Source organism: Micropterus salmoides, unplaced genomic scaffold, assembly GCF_014851395.1.
Source record: "Micropterus salmoides isolate LMB-PRFRI ecotype aquatic unplaced genomic scaffold, ASM1485139v1 Ms_hic_scaffold_22, whole genome shotgun sequence".
Taxonomy (NCBI): Eukaryota; Metazoa; Chordata; class Actinopteri; order Centrarchiformes; family Centrarchidae; genus Micropterus; species Micropterus salmoides.
The window spans coordinates 13,049,554-13,069,613 of record NW_024041373.1 but is presented as its reverse complement, the minus strand read 5'-3'; the positions used below and the strand labels follow the sequence as shown (position 1 = coordinate 13,069,613).

The window sequence follows — 20,060 nt, the reverse complement described above, 5'->3', positions numbered from 1 at the left end:
CCTTTATTTAACATTTTCAATGTTAAATGCAAAGAAAACTGATTTTATATGAGTTGAACATCAGACACTTTGTTTCAGCATCCAGCTCATACATAATAAACTTTGTGTCTTGAAACTAAACCACAATCTCTCTCATGTCAGAATATAATGGAGAGGGCTGGCAGCAAGATTGCACACAGGCTTAGGAACAATATAACTAAAGGGGCCACAGCCTCACTTTAAATCATTTAAACATTGATTTTGTGCTCGGCTCTTGCTTGTTAATCTTTTTGTAATGAAAAACTGCAAATGAAGACTTTAGAACAGCCAATAAAACATGGTCAGTGATCACTAATGCATTTTAATAGGCACATTCTGACGTTTGTTTTAGTTCTTTAAAATGTAAGCCCATTTGCCCATTCGTAATAAAATCTAAATTCTCAGTCTGGTGATTCCTGCCAATTATATATCTTCCCATGGTATTAGTTACAGCCCTTCTCTAAAAAAGTCCTGCCACACTTGAAATGAGTGGATAACTGAGGATCAAGTTAATACCACCTGAGGTGCTAACACTATTTGAACAAAATTTGTATATTACTAAGTAGCTTATCGTGACTGTGCCTCGTTTTTCTCAATAGAAAATATATTCTTGCCTGAAGCAGAGACACACTGAACACACTGCATCTGGGTTAATGTCATTGTTAATACACCCTGTAAATTAAAAGCTATAAAATGAAATTGGGACTTATTTACCTCTGATATAGCATGGTTTCCCCCTCACACTTCAGTTGCATTTCTTTTTCGATAAACAAGGTGAACATGAATTGACCACAACACAGAGCTGAACATTCACACCCAGATTCATAAGAGTAATTGAATACATACCTGATATTAACAATGTGAACCTTGCCATCATCAACGCGAACTAATGTACGGATCCGTGTAACCTCTTCCTCTTCGTTACAGCTAAAAGCATACTGAAACATTGGAGAGATAGTTCAAAGACGTGCGCTGTTTTGTTTCATGTTCCTGCTCTACAAACTGTACGAATTGGCAGCGCAATAGCTGACTTCCATGGGCCAACATGAGGACCATTGAGTTTGCAACTACAAAACTAGTAAATGCATGATAACTATTTAACTTGAGTTCTTACCTGCAAGATTCCGTCCAGGATGTAGAGTTTCATGAAAAAGAAATCACCGTTTACAGGTCCTTGGTCCACATAAAGTATGGTTCCCTGGGCCACTTGAGTTTGAAATCTCACAGTAATATTGTTGAGTGTGCTGAGGTCAGTACCCTCAAACTCCAGGTATGAATTCCCAAAGTAGTGAACGTAGCTTGAATCTAGGAAATACAAGTTGAAATTGGGGGAAAAGGGTAAAAAAAAAGCAAGACAGACTGCAGTTTATGCATCTTTGCTGTCAATTCTGCTGAGATACTTTATTGATCTGAAAAAAATAATTCCACTTTTCACTTGCTTCCTCCACAGGGAAGGTCAGTGCACAGCTACAGAACAGCAACCTCAAAATTATTAAAGATTCAGAGTCTGGCTAAGGACACCTCAGCAGGGCAGATGCTTGTTGCCATCGAGGCTTGAACATAAACTTCTGGTTTTGTTACTCCATGGTTGCACACTGTACGCTGCCGCATAAAATGTAGATATGACCTGTATCTATCAAATAACCTTGGCAACATGGATGGAATGCAGCTTAAAGACAGCAGGCATAGTGCAGGCGATTTAGCGTGGGATGAAGAGGCAAAAAGTAGATAATTAGTATTTTTTTTAAAAATACCAAAAAGCCTTTAAGGGCTCTTGATAGCATCACAGTTTTTCCTTTTGCTCACTGTACCGCAATACTGTAAATAGTCTTATAGGCCAAAAAGCTGTGAAGCATGCAAATGGCACTATATTAGGGGAGAGAGGAGTCTTGGCTGAAATTAACGTATTCATACAAGTTTTATTACATGCCTCATTTTATAGTGGAATAACTTGGTTTATATCATCCATGAGAATGGGCAATTATGGGATATTTCAGTAAAAGTTCCACTCCCCTTGAGCTTATTGTGGGTAGTGACGCAGACAAACTTAAAAGACTGACTCGGACGGCAATTGGAGGCAAGCATTAGGGTTGCTCATGCTCAATATATTTCTCATTTGAAGGAAGTAGTGCAATTTCTTGCAGACAAGTCAAACCGGATAGGCTGTTAAAATGAAAAGAATTGCTGGATGCACCTGTCTCATGCTCTGTCTGTTCTTATCTGAAAAAAAAATCATTACACTAGAGAAATCAGCAAGGCCCCTTTAAAGATGTTGCCATGATTAATCGAGCAGCTGCAAGTGAGACCTTTATCAATATTTGTTACACGTCAAGTCTTAATAGGCCAGACCCCCTTTGATCTGACAGTGGGGCCCTCTGGGCATTTGGCAAACAAGCTAACCTAAATACCCCCATTTTCTCCGGAGAGCTATATGACCAATACCCTGAGGAAAATCCCCTGACAAAAAAAGTAAGCATTATCAGGAGCAGACCTACTGTGATCTGCAAATTAATGAGGATAAATGCACACAGCAACAATGCTGTGCTGTCTTCTGCTTCACTCCTGACAATGTGGTTTGCCATTGCTGATGATGGAAAATTATCCCTCAGAGACAAAGCTATTCATTAATTTTAAAGCCTTGTTTGGTCGGATGTAGTCTTTGATGCAGTCTGAGGCTGCTGCCAGGAGGCAGTATCATACCTCATTAGCAGTTAGCTTCAGTCCCTCCTTCAAAGGTCTCCTGCTTTTACCACTACCTTACATTCTCACACCAGATTCTTCATCCACACAAGTAGCTAGTCAGGCTAAATCTAAATTGTAGATGTGTATAATTTAAACTGTATCCTAATTTCTTCTCTTTCAATATCTTGTTATGCACAGTATATTCCTTACTGCTGTTACAATACCTGGAAAAAGAGAGGTAACATAATGCTGACCAAGGAGTTTGTCACTACTGCACTCTGTTCAAAAGCATTTCTTGTTTCAACAGGGGGAAAAAGTTGTCTCAGTGGGAATATTCTTTGACATAAATCTTTCAGATCAGATTTAATTAGGGCCAGCCTTAATACATGTTCATAAACAAGGTGAGAAAATTGATATGAGTCATATTTAATGTAACTGTAAAGGTGGAGCACAATGTTGCAGCACAGACAGTATGCGGATGTCAGTCAGGGTAAGGCACAAGATATTCCACTAGAAAAATATATTTGGAGAACTATGAACTTAAGATCAATTAATATGAGGATGGTGAGATTTAATTGATATAGTCTGAATGTCCCATTTATTAAAAAAAGAGCCAAGACGTACGTTCTGTTTTGTCCCTGATTTATTGGGCAAGGTAATAGACTGACTGATTGAACTTGTCACAGGACGAAGATAAAATACTGCTGAGGACCATTTTTGGACCCTTGCAATTTCAGAGCCCAGAGGGAAGGCAAAAGGTCATTCTGTACTATATCTACAAAACTGGCAGAAAATGTTTTATATTGAAGGTGTGAATGTAAGAAGATTTACTGGAATATCATTACACTGCTGAGACATACAAAGAAATCTGATCCTAAATATAATGTGTCTTCTTTTCCAAATCTAGTATCTAATTGTATCTTTGTTGTCTGGTTTTAAAAATAACTGATGAAATTACTCCAACACACAGCACTGACAGTTACTGTACAGGAGCACACAGGCTACAAACTGCAGCTGAGCTGACAAATTTAGACACTGCCTTTTTCATCTCACCAAGCCCTTTCCTCATGAATATTCATAACTGCGCACATCATGCAAATGTCATTATGACTCACTACCAAAGTTGTGTCACTGAATATATCAGTGGCTATAGGCACACTAATCAGGCACTGCCAACTCAATTAAAAACAAACAATAAAAAAAAAACATGCTAACATAAACTAGTGGTACACAGAACAAATGCATGCATGTTAACAGGGTGACTGCCCCGAGACAGGTACTGCGTGTTTGTAAGGGCCCTAACCTCTAACTCATCAAGCTGATTTTGAAGAGCTTAAGTAATTTCATTTCTGCTACACGTGGCAGCAAAAGATAACAGCTTCACCTGTGCTGTGGTGATCACTCCCAGGAAAGTCAACCAAATCGTGGCTTAGCTGCAGTAAGCCTCCCTCCACCAGCAGTGCTCTTTCTAGATTCCCATCAGCTCTCATATTGTAGTGTTAAAATACTGTGAAGCTCAGCATAGGATGTACAGTGATGAAAAAAAAGAGAAAAGAAATCCACCAGACAATCATCCTAATCTGTGGAATAAGGTTTCTTTATTTTTTGTCTCTGAGGTTTGCTTCTGACCTGAACTAAATGTATTTTTTACATCAAAATTAAGATAAAAAAAAAAATATCACGAATCTGACCAAATTCATGTTTTTTAGTTGTATCTGTTACTGTCAGTGTACCATAAAAACTACGCCCTCTATGCTTAAATTCCCATTGACTTGGTATATTTCAAAGGTTGTGGAGCAGTCTTAGGTTTAAAGGAGCACTGTCTAAGTCTATTTCAAGCAGCACCAAGGGCACTGAATGCGTTTAGATGGTGACCTAGTTAGATAAACTTGAGTTTCTGGGTCCTCTTACTTTAAAACTTATTTACTTTGATTATGCACTTATATGTATATGTATGTTAAAGAGTAAAGAGATGTTTCGGTGTATATTGTTGGTTGTTTTTCTTTACTAGTATCTTGTGTGCAAATTTAACCCCCTCTGAACCGGTGCAATATGCATTGGATGAGGGCGGCATCAGGTGCAGCAGGGAGAACTCCATTATGTTAGGCCCACAGTGATTTTCAGAGTGTCGCACTGAATTGGTTCAAGCTTGTCTGTGTTCAATAGGTCTGTTTTACAGCTCTGTGAACAGTTTCAAAGGTAGACAGACATCATCTGTCAAGGAGTAACAATCTGTCCAGTGCTCCCAATTCCTCCTCTCACATAGATGACTGAATCCAACACCAATAATGTACCACATATTGTTTTCTGTGTCTGTCATTTAAGTGTTAAAGGATATACTGTCCTTTGAAATTATTTTTCTAAAACAGAAATAGAAAATGCTTGCATTTAACAGGATTGTTTTTCCACCACAGCAGCACAAACCATGACAATCTCTCAATCAAACCTATTATATAATTTCTTACTATGTTCAAAAGGCCCTTAAATCACATTTGGAGTACCAGCTCAGTGGAAGTCTCCTCTCATTTCACATTATAGACATATAAAAGAAGTGGACATATCCTGCTGGTGAAGCAAATGCCGAAGTGAATTAAACCTGCATTCTTTCTAATGGCCAGCAGGGGGCAACTCCAGTCTATGAGAAGATAACCCTACTTCTCACTTTATTTACCTCAGTAAACATTTCTTCTTCTTTCTTCCTCAATACATCATGATGTTCATTTAGTAAATTATGGTCCCATTTAGAGTAAAATAGACGATAAGGCAGGGTATGCTTTATGGCGTGGCTACCTTGTGACTGACAAGTCGCTACCACGGAAACGTGTCAGTCAGGATAGAGGTGTAGGAATACATATCCATGGCACTGTGTAGCTACATTTAAATAGCAATGAACTTGTTTCTGGATGTTGTTCGTATTTTTGTCTAAGAACTTTAAACCTTTCACAATTTATTTTCAGTGCATGAATGTTAATTGTAACATTTTAGATGCCTGCTTGTCCTGTTCAGCGTTAGGTTGTACTAAAATATACTCTAAGGGGTCAGCATGTTAATTTTATCCTGTAAGTACATTTTGTTTCAAGCCTGTTTTTCGCTAGCCAAAATCTGCTTCCAAATTAATATCACAATTAACATGAATTATGGATGCACCTTGCTAACCAAGCTAGCTAGCTAGCTAGCGCTACTGTTAATTTGCCTTAGGTAGAAACCAAGCTCCACCCGCTCATCTAAATATAGTCATCTCTGTCTCCATAAAAACCAAGATGATGATGGCCAAAATGCCAAACCCGCAGTAGTCCACAAACCAATGGGTGACGTCAGGGTGGCTACGTCCACTTCTTTTATGTATGTGTTTGAACCTTGCAAAATGTTTTGTGGGAAGAACAAGGTAATGAAAGAAAATCCCTGGACCACCTTCAGTACAAACTGAGTAGTGTAATGGCTTATCAATTTAAATAATTTACTGTAACTTTCTTGCACACATAATGTCAGTGAATGTAATAGCATAGTTATAGGAGCGATGGCTTGATTGCGAGATGTTAATTTAAGTTGATACACTGTCAAATCTCATCTGATCCATCATTAAGGTAACAGGTGTTATTCTTGGTAGTGAAATAATTCAAAATGAGTCCCTTTCCAGAACTCATGAGTCTGAGTTTTACAGTACATAAATATAACTCATAATAATATTGATCTAAAGTACTTCCTCATACAAGAAAGTTAACATTAAATGAGAAACTAATTTGAACTGACGCAAAATTGAAACTTCTTAATTGTATGCAGCCTTTGAAGTTGTAAACGTCTTTAACAATTAGAAACTGAATTTTATTCTGCTTAAAATAGAGTGCTAGGATATAGCACAATACACAGTGGTGAAAGAAGTACTCAGATCTTTTTGTAAAGTAAGAGAAGAAATACAATAACGTAAAAATTACAAGTAAAAGTCCTGCATTCAAAATCATACATAAGTAAAAGTGCAGAAGTACTACGTATTAGCAAAATATATAGTAGTTATATAGACATTTGTATATGCGATTAGATCAAATATACAGTAGTATAAATAAATCAAAAGTAAAACTCAATCAACAGAAAAATTTTCCTTATGAGTGTTATATCATTATACAGTCGCAGGAAACAGCATGTAAACCCTTTGGAATTACCTGCATTTCTGCAAAACTGGTTATAAAATGTGATCTGATCTTCATCTAAGTCACAAGATTAGACAAACACAGTGCTTAAACTAATAAAATAAACCAACAAGCATTTGGCGGTGTAATTGCACTGCACAAGTATAAATGCATGGCTACATGCATAGCTTACGTCGTAGGAACGGGCGTAGACCCAACGCAAGTATAAATCACACTTTAGATGAAGATCATATCACATTTTATGACCAATTTATGCAGAAATCCAGGTAATTCCAAAGGGTTCACATACTTTTTTCTGCAGCTGTATATCACTGGCCTGTTATTACTGATGTAAACATGTTTAAGTTGAAGTGGAGCTAATTTATGTACTTTTAGTTTACTCCAGTGGTTCTCAACCAAAGGGATGAGGCCCCCTCAAAAGGGTCATAATAGAACTATCCAGGGTCATGAGATGATAAATAGGTGAGGAAAGCAGAAAATATGTATTTATTGTTCAGATTTTTTCTAATCTTTGCTTTGTGAAATACTGGATAATTATACCATATACCGTAATTATACAGTTATTTTAGGTGAAACCATGTGAGGAGAAATGTTTGGTGCTGCTAACAACTCAACAACATCTGAAATGTGACAAGGGGCCCCAAGCAGAGATACTGCTCCTCTGTAAGGAGTCATAAGCTAAAAAGGTTGTTTGATCTTTAATGTAAATTCTTCCTCTGAAAAGTAACTAGTAAATACAGCTGTCAGATAAATGCAGTAGAGTGAAAAATACATTAACTTATATTTCCGCAATGAAATGTAGCATAAAATGCAAACATTAAACTGCATATACTTGCCTATACAGTATATGCCTGCACAGTGTGATCTGTACCTGTGGATTGCTCAGCTGTTGGTGTCGGGTTGAGTGTTGGCGTTGGCACTCTGGGTGTGGAGCCGCGAGTGATGTTCTTGACTACAGTCACCAAGGGAACAGCATCCGTAACAGGAGGCAGGCAGCTGACCTTGTTGATGCCATCTACACAGGAAAATGCTTCTGGACATGGATTCAACAGGCAGTCATCATAGTTGTGCTCACAGTTCCTCCCCTGTGTATGTAAAATAAACAACCTTTAGATGTATGGTGTAATTCAGTGATGCAATGCTAAATGAGAGATTATGTTTTCAGCTTGAATATTAAAGTTGGCATTAAGCAGTGAACATGACATTATGTAACAAAAACAAGTTTTTTTTTAAAATGTAAAGACCATGTGATGCAAGATAGTATCTGATTACTGACAGTTCAAATTCAAATAATTTTTATGGAGACATTAAATATGTAATTTTTAAAGATTAAGTTCATAGTTTATTAGTAGGTTGTAGTGTAGTTTTGTTAATATCTTTTTCCTAAGTACCTTTTTGGGTTCTAAATTGTTTATATAAAAGTAGTAGTACTAGTAGTAATATTGTTATCTGTACGAGAAAGGCCTCTGATGCTTGAGAATAAATAAGTGATGATCAGGCTAGAAACAATGTACACAAAGGAAACTACACATTATTAACAATTCAGTAAATTGAGAGGACTCAACAGTTGAGGGTGCATGAGGGTAAAGGTTAATATATATTAAAAAAAAGAACAAGGAAATGGGGAGTAAGGTGAGGAGCCTCACCACAAATCCAGGACGACAGAAACAGGTGTAGCCATAGCCTGGATCATTCTGAATGCATATCCCCTGGTTGCAGGGCTGTGGAAGGCACTCATTAATGTCATCCTCACAGTGAAGGCCTGTCCAACCTGCCAGGAACAAAAGCCCACAGAGTGCCGTGGTGAGCCCAGGCTCTCCCACTTCCACCCTCTGAAGTGAATATCAATCAGATTCTCCTACATTGATTTGCTTCTTTTTGGGTTCACACACATACAAAGACAAGAAAAGGCTTCCACTAAAGAGTAAGACGCCATATACATTTTAATGAGCCCAGGCTGTATCGTCTTTTTTAGTACTGTATGACTACAAATTTTTCCCACGAGAAAACTGGATGACTTTTGAATGGCTTTGAGGCACAGAAGTTCTGGAGGCATTATTGCAACCTTTAGCGACTCTTTATATGGCCCCTTTCAATCCAACATTGGTGCTAACATGTTTTACATATGGTAAACTGTATTGTAGCACATCTGGGCCACACTAACTATCTAGGCTGTGTCTTAGTAATCTTCATGAGTCAAAAAGGTATGCTGTAACAGCTCTTATAAAGGGAAAAAAACTGCTTTGGTTGCCTCATTTCAAAGTAATTTCAGAAACTCGCAGGATGTCTGAGTGACTCACCTGACCTGCAGTGGCAGACGTAGCTATTAATAAGATCTTGGCAAATTGCACCGTTGTGGCAGGGCGCTGAGCAACATTCGTTAACATCCACTTCACAGAAATCCCCCATGAAACCTGGTGGACAGCTAAGAAAACATATCATACTTTAAAATTGTGGGCCTGTCTCACAGCGCTGTCACTTCCTTCTTGTGGGTCTGACACACTGTATGTGTAAGAACTGCCTGTTTTCATTATTTATCAAAAAGTACGACAACTTTTTCAAGTCAGTTGGTGGCTTCTTATTTCAGAGTGTATTATTGAGAACAGACAAACTTTTTGGGAATCTTGAGAGACACAGCAGTGGAATCAGTGAAGCAGGCAATAAACCAAAGAGTGGATTTAATTCAAAATGATTTGCTGCAGTGGTCTGTCTATGCACCAACATTTACCTAGTTCACTGCTCCTGGTCAATATAATCAAAATCAGATAGAATATATATTAAAACCCAAACAAAAAACCCATCCCACTGACACATCTGCTATAATTTGCCCATGCATAACAAATGATTATTGGGTGTGAAATTCTTTATAATTACACATTCTTATATATAATTATTCATATTTTTACAATGGATCTTTGGGGACAAAATATCTGTTGGGAGTAAAATAACGTCACAGCAATATTATCTACATTACTTTAATATTTCATGATAGTAACTTGTGTTTCTGGAACTGAATTTATACCAAGTGACTTTACTGAACATCCATTTGTTTCTTTAGCATACAGTATGTTACTACGCCTAAAGAACAGGGACCTTCATTCTGTTGAACTCAACAGTATTTTCCTCATACTGTATAAACATAAGTGTGAGGACTGTTTGAATTGTATATCAACACTTCTTCCTCAGTTTTATTACATTATCTGAACACTCAAGCCTGCACACACAGATACTCTCCAAAAAAAAAGAAAAAAAAAGAAATTGTAATGCATTAGTCAAACTTGCACATTTCCAGCTGAATATTATCAATAAATCCAACAACAAATCCAGCCAACCTGTGACAAAGTACTTTGGAGTTCTGGCACAGGACATTTTTCACCTGATAAAGGTCAGAGAAAACACCATTCTGCAAAGTTAACAGAGGATGTTGCCAATGCACTGCTCTTTAACAAGGGGTCCTGGTTTTTTTGTTCATAGTTGGACTAAATTAATATTGCCCTCTATCCCTTAATGGCATTAATGCTAATTAATGATTTCTTTACCAAAATCACTGCTGAAAACTCCAGTTATCACAAACTTGGAGACTTTATTTGAGGGGCAGATAAAACAGAATGGATTAATTCAGCAGTGCATAAAATCCACAAGTAAACGAAGTGGGAATATTTAGGTGTGGAAATGGTTTTCTGTTGTGGAGTTAGTGATTTGCAGCTACACCTTGAGCAAAGAGAGGTACCACTCGGCTCTGCAGATGTCATCCCCACTGGCTTTGGGTTTTTTGTAGAAGAGCAGTCATTTTCCAGATGGACAATGAGCTTGATCATGCATCAAAAGCTACCTGAGGCCAAGGAAGACCAAGGTCTGCTGGCTTGCATCAATTTCTAATTCACCAGACCGCGAAACTCACAGAACATCTTTGGGAATATTTGACACCAGAAAAGGTGACACAAGCTTTGAATTCTCAAATTTACCAGAAACCTGAATATTGTTTAATGTTTCAGTTAATGCTAACAAACTCTTGCTATATTCATGAAGCTAACATTCCTTGGTATTACTTGTTCCTTGAACTTGATTTATGTTGTGAACTGAGAGCTGTGTACAACTGAATGTGAACCAGTTCTCATATAACATGCAGATAACACTCGTTATTGTATTGTATAATTGTAGATGTAGCATGACACAGAGCCTCTTATATGACTGATATTATATTTTAGGTCATTAGTCAGTGTAGTAGTCTGACCAATACCTATCCACTCAACTGGAAAACGTGTTGATGTAAAAAACTTGCTTGCCTCTCAAAAAAACTTTGAATGTGATTTTAAAGTAGTAGTCTGTGAAGTAAACGTATACAATAGGGTAGGTTCCTCCACCAGCTGCTGCCACTCTGAAATTGACAGACACATCTTTTAATTAGCACTACACAGACTAACATTAGACAACAGCTAAATTGATAACTCAAACTCTTTAATTATGTCTGTAAATAAACCCCAAATCAAACAACTTGATCAAAAAGTACTAAATAACGCACTAATACAGCAATACATTTAATTTGATGCCCAAATTCAGCAAAATAATCCTCTGTTCTGGAAAGTGCACACAGTGCACTTTCATCATATTGCAGATCAGCAGGACATTAAAGGACAATGATAGCCTAAAAGGTATTCACTAAGTTTGTCCTTAGTGTGCACAATATAATAAAATATATAACCCTACAATTAAATAAACATAAAAAATGCTGTGCTGAGGCAGTAGGCAGTCCAGTGCATCAATATACAGTGCACCAACCTATTTGGAGTTCTGGTAGTCTCAGATACATTAAATCATGACACTGAGCATGCAGCAGCACATCAGCACAAGGTTAGACAATGTAATTAACTGTAAATACATCCAGGGAGCTGCTGTGTCAAATCTGCACATTCTTAGTACATACACCTTGTATTCGGGTACACTTCATCACACAAGGGAGAGCATGTCAGCAATTAAAAAGTAATGATTCACTTGCAACCAACCAGGAAGACTGCTACTGTTTTTGAGTTCACATAGTTATTGTAGACACTGTTATTGTGAGACAAGATGCATTTTAGCTAGAGAAAAGCAAAATTCCTACGTCCTATAACACTGACACCAATTTTAGGGAGGATGCATATTCAGATGTATTTTCCTAATGTTCACATGTGATGTGTCATGTTATAACAAACCAATATAAGGGTATTGACTGTTTATTATTGCTTACGGCACGCACATATATGCAGTTTACGTTGATAACGGTGGCACATTTACCACCCCCAATTGTTTTTATAATTTTTGAAAAAATAGATCGTTGAACGAAAAAGACAAAAGCAGGCTTCTCAATTCCAGCAACCGATTGTTTCAGCTAGATTCATAATTAAGCTAACCTTAACATTAGCTTAAAGAGTTGTTTGGTTGTTTTAATGTTTTCAACTTCATGTCCCTGGTAAAAAGGTCAGCACCAGCTGATGATCCATATAGAAAACATTGAAATAAAGGAGCAGCGTTGTTGTCATATTGCAGTGTGGAGCTAGTTCCTAGTTTTCGTCAATGGGCATGTCCATAGTGTGGCGTCAAAGATCAACTCTTCGCCATGACACAGGAAGTTGTTGTAACTTCAGTATACATGCTCACATCTGCACAAAACTTTACGTGCTTGATAACTGTCCGGCCTCAAACACATCTACACGCCAATATTCATTTCTAGTCATAGCGCCAAGTGCTATGTAGCGCCACAAAGGGGACACAGAAGTGACGTTTAACGCCTTCATGCTGCGTCCGAATCGCGTAGCAAATTCACAGCCGCACCGGCAGAGCTCCAGAATATGCAGCGCGGCAGCCTCACGCCCCGACACGTTACACGTGCGAGGGCCCGCCCAACGCTGCTTGCAGCTTTAATTCTCAATGTTTTCACTTCTAACATTACAAGAGTAAGGGTTTTAGGATGAGGCCTAACTGCTGTGTTTGGCAGCGAGACATTACATTTGCATGAAACTTCCTCAATTTCAATAAAGAGCCTAGCAGATCTGCTAATGTTAAACTCTGACAGCATTGGATGTGCTAGCCACAAACTGGGCTTTTTTAAACGTAACTGTAAACCCTCATGCTAATTTCAGCAAGTTAGCTAATGATGTGCTTCTTGGCCTTGAAGTCAAACATGCTAATGATTGCAGGTCACGTTAGAGTAGATTAATACAAAGTTTAATCCATTCCCTACACTATTGCTGTTGTATTTTCAGTTTTGTAGAGGCAATATACCGCCCTCCAAAATTTTTTGATTGACAAGCAGCAGGCGATCTAACATTCAGATAGGCGAATTGTATCCACTGCACTCTTTACATTTAACTAGCCGTGAACTTGTTTTTGGGTGCTGTTGAGATTTTCGTGTATGAACTTTCATAGTGTGTTTTCAGTTCATATAAGTTAATTGTAACATTTTGCTTGCCTAAAAATGTCTTGTTCAGCATTTGGTTGTACTAAAACACAACTCTAAGGAGTTGGCTGTTAATTTTTCCAGTAAGTTCATTTTGTTTTAAGCATATAGCCAAAAACTTGTGGCCAAAATTAATATCACAGTTAACGTGAATTACTGATGCACCAAGCTAGCTAACAAAGCTCCACCCTCTCATCTGAATATTGTCACTTCTGGTTCCAAAAAAACAAGATGGCGATGGCCATAATCCCAAACTTAAGGCTTCAAAACTGTAGTCCACAAACCAATTGGTTTTTGGTGAGTCATGACAGTTTAAATGTCCTACGCACGAAGACATAACTATCCACACCGGCTCCACTCAGGAGGGCATGTTCTTCCAATCAACTCATATTACTGTGACTCCATCCAGGGAAAGTTTCAGTATTATGATATCAAAACAATTGAATATCCAGTGAACCAACTCACCTGCATGTAAAGTTTGACCCTTCACCGTCAAGGCAGGTGGCTCCATTGAAACACAGTGAGACGTTAAAAGTGGCGTCTTTGCAGACATCTATATCATTCTCACAAGCTTTCCCTGTGTAACCATCCTGGCAAAAGCACGCATACTTATCAATGAGATCCACACATGAGCCTCCATTCAAACAGGGAATGGAGGTACAGTCCTGTAAATAAAAAGACATCAAGCATTTACAGGAGGGAGAGCCTGTACCAATAATACTCAATATTTTGACAGATATAACAATATAGAGTATGATTTACTATCTAACATGCATAATGCATGATTAACAAAAGGACAAAAAAACTTAAAATAAATTGTTAGTAGCCTAGTTAAAAAGCAGATGATCAGATTGTCCATTCAACTAAATGCACAGAGACCTTGTTAGAAACTCAATGTTTTATCTCCAGAGTCCAGCACAAGCTGTGTTTTAAATCAATTAGGCATTACACTGAGCAATTATTTTAATCAGGTATTTGCAAAATGCTTACAAGATCTTGGTTGTTACTCGACTTATCTTGTAGAAAAATCAATACAGTTAGTGATACCAAAGGCCACACATAGATTTCAAAATTCTTCTGACATTATCCTGTTCACTTCCAGAAGGTTTATTAATTAAGCTCAACTCACGTCTATGTTTGTTTCACATCTGCTGCCGGTCCATCCAGATTCACAAAGACAGGAGTAAGAATACATTCCATCCTTACAGCTGAAAAAGGCCACAACAGATGGGATTAGAATTGATTAATCAAAATAATCCTACTGTATGAAATTGACTAAAAAACATTCAAATGCAGATATTTTGCTTTGTAGTTCATGCAGAATCCTTAGAGAGAGACCTTTTGAATGAATGAGTTTTTCCCCTTCAATGGAAATAATGACTAAAATTTAGTCAATTGAGACAACCTGTGAATGCATCACATTAGCTACTTACAACATGTGACATATGTCTCCACTCACGTGTGCAGGCAAGTAATTAAAAATAATTCCATGCCATTTCTGCCCTATTTGCAGTCTTGCTGTTTTGAATGACAGAGAAAATCTGTACCTCCCATGAAGACAAGGTGCTGACATGCATTCATCAGTGTTGGTTTCACAGTGGAGCCCAATAAAGCCATCAGGACACAAGCATTGGTATCGATTAGGCGCATCAATACATCTTCCACTATTTCGGCATGGGTTTGAAACACACTCATCGATGTTAACGTCACACAGTACCCCTAGAAAATGAAGCATATTAAAAGTACAATGTTACATATTTAACAACGTAATAAGAGAAAGGTCATTTAAATACTTCAGTGATCAAACTGTACAGATCAAAAAATACTGATAAAAAGAGCTTTAGAGTTGGAGAAGAACATTTGATTCCTCTGTCAAGTCTGGGTTCAATTTTAGTTTATAACCTCAAAACATCTATGCAAGTCTTCGTAAACTAAACCAACAACCTAAAGACTGAGTTTTGGATCTCTGTAGACGTTACTGCATATGCTCCAGGACATGGTCCTATTTTTACACTGTTTTGTTGGTTTGACAAACTAAGATGAATAAACTACACTGCCTTTGTTTACTGCGATGAGAGAATATGCTGACAAAATGTATCAGTATAGCTCTTCTTATGTTTTTAATAGTCATGATCTATGGCAGAGAAAATCTACTGTGTATCAGGCTGTGGCTACAAAGACTTATCAGGATAAATTCATTGTTGGCGTATGTCTTTTCATGGGATTTGTTGATCACAATAAAAAAGAAAAACACACAACCTTTATCCTATCCAAGCATAACCATTGGGTGTATACTACATGCCATTTTCAAGCTGTGTTATGATTATATGAAAAATTGAACATCCCATTGACTATGTAGACTGCTTTTTCAGCCTCAATCATTATTTTCAACAAATCTAAAGGATGTGTTTTCACCTTGGTCTCACTTCTTACTAGGGTACTGTTTACTCACTAACATCAATGTAATTTTGTAATTGTATTGTAACCTCAACCTTCATCATAACTAACTCTGACTCTAAAGTAGAGACAATCATACTGTAGAGAAATATATATACACACAGTATACAATTTGTAGTTAACAGATTAAACCATGCAAAACCACCGGTGTGGTCCTTTAAGAGCAAAGTACTGTCTCTTAACAGCAGTGAGCATAAAGTCCAAAAAAAGCTGCCTCACCGGCAAGACATGTTTTTCCTCTCTGGTCTCTTTAGTAACCTTTGATATAAAGTGATCACAGACTGGCAGGGATGGTAAACATGAGCGTGCTGTGTGCAGTTAACTGGCATTGCAACTGTAGCTCAAGTTGTTTTTTTTTTGCCTCAAGTTACCTCTTGCTCACATACTATTCTCTTATTACTGACAACATATACACATTGAATGCTTTAAATGAAAAGGGTTCACTATGAGACACATAATTCAAAGTGGCTCAACTTGCATGTCATGATTCTGTTTGACACTTCATTAATTATTACACAGAGACATCCTTTGGTTTCTTGTTGGAGCAGAAATATTATCTTCTAGTGGAAGTTCCAAACCAAATTTCTAGAAAATACTGTTTAAACAGAGAATGGATAGGGCTTATGGGACTGAAGATAGAAAGGTTAATGACTAGGAACAGACAGTTTGTTATATGCAGTATATGAATATATAGAAATATAACCACAAATATCTAAGAAAGGGAAAATGAAAGATAACCTCACTGATATCTAAACTAGAGTTGAAATGATTAGTCAATTAAACAAGAAAAGAATCTGCAACAATTGTGATAACTGATTGATCATTTAAGTAATTTATTAAGCAAAGATGCCAAGAATGAACTCTTTCCACCTTGAATATCTTTGGGGTTTATCAAGTAAAAAAAGCAATTTAAAGGTAGTGTGATTTAGAACAAAGCCACTTTAGCCGGTAACCATGGCTTCAGTTCAGCCAGACATGATCCCGAAACAGAGGCAGAACAACCTGAACCAGCTTCGCAACCTAGAAGACGTTTCACAGTGGTGAGTTACTTATTTGTAACAAATTTATCTTTCATACATTTTTGAGGGTGTGTCACACTAGCCGCTAGGTGAGCATTGTAACAATTGTTACAAAGTGTAGCAAATAGGTTACAGAAGTAAACAATCAAGCTGTATTCTGTGGGAGATGGTAACTCCCTTCAGGGGGGACTTTTTCACTTTGCAAACCTATAACATGCACAAAAAAGATATATAACACAATAAAGGAAAGAGAAAAAGCCAAAAAGCATAGTATGACCTCTTTAAACACAAGATGCAAAGAACATTGTTGTCTATTGTAAACTCTGTGCAACCGCGAACAATTCTACATCTGATTTATTGAAGCATCTGCTGAAGCAGCACAGCAACATGAAACTTACAGAAAGAAACTCCGGCAGCTACTGTCACTGATGCCTGGACTCGTAGGGAGAGAGTGGCGTTAACGTAATGTTTGTAAAAGTACTGAATACTACTCTTATAAATAGGCTACATGTGCAGAAAAACAGCTGTTCAAAAGACGGGATTTACTTGCTTTTTAGAATTTTATTTCAGCCGGTGATGTAAAGATACGTTATATACGTTATATGTTTTGTAAAAACTACACTCCTTGCTGCAGTTATGAATATGATATTAGTTAAAAAGTCGGGAGAGAGGCTTTGTTTGGGGGTGAAGGGGGAAGGTAGTGAAAGCAGTGTTTCCCATAGGCCTAATTATAATTTGGATAATTATCAACTAAAATCGTATTTGATTGAGGAGCATATATTCATGCAGTATCTCCTCTCTCTCTCATGAACACTGCTGCACAAACCTGTCCAAAGTAAGAATATAGCTGGGTTGTCGAGTTTAGTAATATTGTAACGTAACGAGTAACGTAACTAGTTACTTTTATCACCCAGTAATAAGTAAAGTAATAATATAATTTTTTTAAGGAGTAATAAGTAAATAGTAATATATTACAATTTCTGAGTAACTTGCCCAACACTGTTAATAAGTACATGATATACAGTATATGACCCTAGATCACCAGAAGAATGGTGCATTCTGCAATAATAGTTGGCCCCTTTAATGTCCCTGAGAGGACTCAGTGAAGTGCAGCACTGAACTAATGGAAAAGTGTGTCACACACTATAAGAGCTGTATATCCTTAATGCTGCGACTTCACAGTACCATGTCTATCAAGACACAATCCTCCATACAAACTGTGGGAACACATGAATTATCCTCAAAACAACTTACATCTTCACTGTCCATTAGCCACATTTAAAATAAACCTGAAGATTCATTAAGTAAGTCAGCTTAATTCAGAGAGTTGATGATATTCATTATTTATGCAGACCTCACAAAAATAGCAATGAAATCACAGAAGAAATGGGGGGTGGGGGGTGTTCAAGCTGTGAGGGAAACACTAGACAACAGAAACTGTCAAAATGAGTCTCCCTCCCTGCCAACAAATCACAACACCATTTGGGAAAATACACTGATGACTGTGTGTAGTCTAAATAATAGCAGGTACTGCTTCAGAGAGATCCACAGAAGTGAATAGTTTTGCTGATGAATAAAAAATTGCAGTTCATTCTACAACTGGGCATTTTTGTGATGTTTTTTACTCAAGTGGTAAAAACCTGTTCCCCCTAAAACCTAGTTGAGACTTCAGGAGTGGAGAGACGAAAAATGATGTCTGACCCATTGTTAATCACCTGGTTAGCTTTCCTTCTCTGGGCTGACAACGCGGTGACAACAGGAGCAAGAATTTATTCATTGCCTCCTGTGTTTTACCATGAAAGAGAATAAATAAACTTCAGTCTTTAGTGTACACAGAATCCCTCATGTTCTCTCGTTACAGAATGTAAAACAGCTCCTTTCTTGTGTCAAACTGATGATTTCTTTCATTTAGCCAAAAGGAAAGCTGCACTGCAACTGGAAAATTCACAGTTTATGACTGCAAAGGATAAAAACAATCCCTGAACCAGAAACTGAACAGAAATGTGCTATGGGTAATGTAATACAGAAGTGTGATGTGGGAAAGTAAATAAAAAAAATAATGGCAGAAAAATCTCTTATTCAATAAAAACACACATTTTTATGATACTTTTTTCACATTATCCATACTCTGATGCTCACATTATGTATGTTGATGTTTTTATTTAGGTTAGAAGTCATACAATATTTATGGGCTGGCATTTTACACCCAGTCTAAACATACAGAATATTTAATGCTGCAGACTGGTCAACCACAGTCTGAAATAGCATTAAAAATCCAATACTTTCTAAGATGAACAAACAGAAGTGATTACAACTAGACTACAGAGTGTCTTGTTTGTTCAGTATCACATGATGGATGAGTGAGAGAAGGATATATAATCTGAAATCAAAAGAATTGAGACTTGTAGATTAACTGTTTTCTTGCCACATTGCTGTATTGACAGTTCTGCTTCTGTGAAAATAATTCATATATTTTAAGCACTAAGCCCCCAAACCCCATGTATAAGTCATAAACTAACTCTATCTCCCAGTTGCAAGAACTGTCTTGGTCTTCAGTTGATAATAATAATACATTCAACTGAAATGTTTGCACGAGCAGTCTGTCTTATTCCACTCAGGGTGAATGTACACTCCATCTCCAAAGCAACAGATCTCTGCAGAGGCTCAGTGGCAAAGACACAAATAATAATGACCAAATACTATTCATCAAGGTCACCCAGCAAAAGACTGGACTTACTGAAGCCTTAAGAGAAAACAAGATTGCGAGGGCCAGAACATCATCATCCAACAATGTGCTGACTGAGGAAGCTGCAAAAATGTGCTGATTGCACTGTACTATCACTCAAGGGAACACGCTCCTTAATGACGGGTGAAGAAGAGAAAAGAGAAGGTGACGAATAGTGTGCTTAAACTGTGATTTATATAAATAAGATTACCCATTAATCATGTCGCTGTAATGACTTCTGACCTCAGTACAGAACATGACGCCTATGCACAGTTAAATAATACATTATTAGGATCGCAGAGCCTTATAGACAATACATCCCAAATAATGATAAGACAGTTCAGATCTAGGCAGCTGAAAAGACAGCAGGTTTCATAGTGTTGAAAAAATGTACAAGTGATTCATATTGACACCTGACTTGGTAAGAAGTGAAGAACATTGTAAGATAAAAAAGCACCAGTTTAATCTTAATGTCTTCCCTCTAAGTGGGTCAAACTAACTTTCAGAAAGGTAAAAAATACTGATAAAAGCAGGCAGGAGTGCCAGAAATGTGAATAAAACCATTTTCGGGCTTCTTG

The 20,060-nt window shown here is 37.4% G+C and overlaps 1 protein-coding gene across 1 annotated transcript in view; it reads right to left on the bottom strand.

Annotated features, from left to right (window-relative positions):
* Positions 1 to 20,060, bottom strand: part of eys (eyes shut homolog) — a 175,965-nt gene that overhangs the window by 70,284 nt on the left and 85,621 nt on the right. The window contains exons 29-36 of the mRNA XM_038737244.1: positions 14,829 to 15,000; positions 14,411 to 14,489; positions 13,747 to 13,946; positions 9,146 to 9,270; positions 8,492 to 8,616; positions 7,717 to 7,930; positions 1,133 to 1,323; positions 865 to 956 (exon numbers count right to left, since the gene is read on the bottom strand). Coding sequence (XP_038593172.1) covers positions 865 to 956; positions 1,133 to 1,323; positions 7,717 to 7,930; positions 8,492 to 8,616; positions 9,146 to 9,270; positions 13,747 to 13,946; positions 14,411 to 14,489; positions 14,829 to 15,000 — 1,198 coding nt within the window. The remainder of the gene's footprint in view (positions 1 to 864; positions 957 to 1,132; positions 1,324 to 7,716; positions 7,931 to 8,491; positions 8,617 to 9,145; positions 9,271 to 13,746; positions 13,947 to 14,410; positions 14,490 to 14,828; positions 15,001 to 20,060) is intronic.